Source organism: Montipora foliosa, chromosome 3 (genome assembly GCF_036669935.1).
Source record: "Montipora foliosa isolate CH-2021 chromosome 3, ASM3666993v2, whole genome shotgun sequence".
In the NCBI taxonomy this organism is placed as follows: Eukaryota; Metazoa; Cnidaria; class Anthozoa; order Scleractinia; family Acroporidae; genus Montipora; species Montipora foliosa.
In genome coordinates, this window is record NC_090871.1 from 60578875 (window position 1) to 60581374 (window position 2500).

General features: G+C 38.2%; 1 protein-coding gene across 4 annotated transcripts in view; it reads left to right on the forward strand.

Annotated features, from left to right (window-relative positions):
• The window catches only part of LOC137997855 (uncharacterized), a 17218-nt gene that overhangs the window by 9683 nt on the left and 5035 nt on the right, over positions 1 to 2500 (forward strand). For all 4 annotated transcript variants that reach the window (XM_068844150.1, XM_068844151.1, XM_068844152.1 and 1 more), the window contains exons 2-3: positions 483 to 853; positions 1760 to 1807. In XM_068844150.1, the coding sequence (XP_068700251.1) occupies positions 483 to 853; positions 1760 to 1807 (419 nt within the window). The remainder of the gene's footprint in view (positions 1 to 482; positions 854 to 1759; positions 1808 to 2500) is intronic.

Consider the following 2500-nt stretch of genomic DNA (forward strand, 5'->3'; position numbering starts at 1 on the left):
CGTATTTGCAGAGCATGGTATGATGGCTCAAGGCTGAGCCAATGAAAGCTCTCGAATCGCATTGTCCAATCACATAGTTTGTAATAAAATTGATTTTACAGATGGAACTATAGAAAGTGGCCATTGGCTGTATGAAATAATAATTAAAATAATTATAATATTGGTCGTAATAACGAAGTGACCGCAAGGCTAACCTGAGACCAGGCGTTTGATTTTGGAGAAGGAAATGAGATGCATATATGTAGGGAGGGAGGGTATGATCGCAGGTTACCGTAAGGTGAGCTTTCACTGTAATTAAATGCCAGTCATGCGGGAAAACAGTCAACCAAATTTTGGAGCATTCATCCATTACCCGTTTAGCGTTTAACCGCCATTAGAACCTTCAACTTAAACGGGATGCGTTATAATCCTTTCGTGGTCTGGTAACTGCACTGAGCATTAGCCTTGTGTACCCTTGAGCTACCTATTTTTTCTCTTTACAGGGAAGCTGAAGCTATGTGTCTGATCACTTTTCTCATCACTCTTGGTGTTGCCGTTGTCACCCATGCTACTGAGGATGATGTGGACACGGCCAAAGGTCTTAGATTTCTAGGTGTCGGCTACAATATTCTGACAGGAAATCCTGACGGCGGCCAATTGTCACTCGGTGGTGTCGACCCAGGTCTGCTCTCCGTGAGAAAGATATTCAAACTAACATGGGATACAAATAAAACTTCTGTTGATGGACTGTACAGGGTACCAGACCAGGTTGTCTTTGTTCATCGCTCATCCTGCGTCGAAACTACCACAAACGAAGTATTTTCCGGGGCCAAGTCATATCAAGATAAACTCAAGGTTGATGTAGCAGCCAGCGGTGAGCTAGGACGTTTTATAATTTAAAACGATTGGTCTTCAAGTATACAAATAGAGTTGACTATAAATGCCATTTCCATGGCAACTCACTTCTTTCCAGTCCACTCAGACCTGTTTTCAATATATTAATGATTTTGATCTCGGAGAAATTGAACCAAGCCAAGAACTCGACCTAACATATTTATACGCTTGCTGGATTGTACAGATGAGGCACCATTGGCAAATACATACTAAACTGATCTGAACTGGAACGCCAAAGATGACCAAAAAGCCTTAATCGTCGGGGAGCTCTGGAGCCTAGTATGTTGCCATGGTAACAAAATTGTCAAGCTCATATTGTGCAACACATCTAGCAGTTAATCAAACACTCTTCTGATAAAAATCGGTTTAGATATATTTTTCTTCACAATTGATCAAAATTTGGCTGAGTTTATGACGTTATAACTTCGCTTATTTGCATATTTTGAAGACTTGAATGTATCTTGAACAAAAAGACATCTTTGAAATGAAGTAAAGAGCATTTTGTTTTCACATACAGACGTTTTTTAATGTTTTACAATGGCTTAGATAGGACAGCACTTTAATCCTCTGAGAAGAAGGCGTGGTGGATTCAAACATCTCCGATCTTTTTTGGAATTATGAAATAAATATCTACCCTGTGAAGATTAAAGATCTCATGAGCTTTTCATTCATAAATTGCAGAAATTCTGATGTGCCAGTTGTGACATGCGGGTTTAGTCCAAATAGTTTTACTTCATGCCAAATACTTGTGATGTTTTTTTCTTTAAGAGAAAGCTTCGGGCTTCGTTAGATGGGAGGAAGGATTCCTCCACAAGCCTCGATGGAGATTTGAATTTAAACAAAGCATAAAATATTTATTGTTTTTATCATTATTAATTTTGCATAGCTGGTTACGACGCATTATTATGGAGTGTTGCCTTCAGTCTCAGTGCAAGTAAGAACTTATATCAATTTGTCTGACTCTTATCAAACTTCATCAAAACAGTTATCGAACACAAGTTCCATAACAAGTAAGCCTTAAAGGTACTTAAAGTAGGTCATTCACCATAGTGACTTTTAACATCTTCCATTTTAGTTACTAAAACAATGTAACTTTAGTAAAACCGTAGTTTAAAGGAACTAACTTTCTCGCAATGGCAGCTATCAGCCAAAAATATAGTATTTTGTCGGGGGCCTAGGACCTGATAGTTTTCCGTCGAGATTTTGAGTCTTAAAAAGCAAGTATCAGCCCAAGAACGATGTTCGAGGTTTTGCTTGAGGGCTTACATAAAATTTCCAAGGACAACTATCAGTCCACGGGCCCGAGAAATAAACGCTGTGACCTGACTTATGTTTCTTGTAACATTTTAGCGCAAGTTCTTATAAAATTTAAATCTTAAAGCCGAGAAAAATAAAATATATCTTATTTGAACTGGGGGTGCACATGAAGTCTTCAGAAAACGGAAAGGAAACGTGGAAACTGACAAGAAGTTCGTTCATTTCGTCTTTATTCTCGATTTATTTTGATATTATCTTTGCTAAGGTATTTACATTATGACTCTCTTTTATTTTGGTAACAACTGTCGTTTGACTGACACGGCTCTCTTGTAAACAAATCTTATGTAATTTAAACAACTCCTCAGTGCGG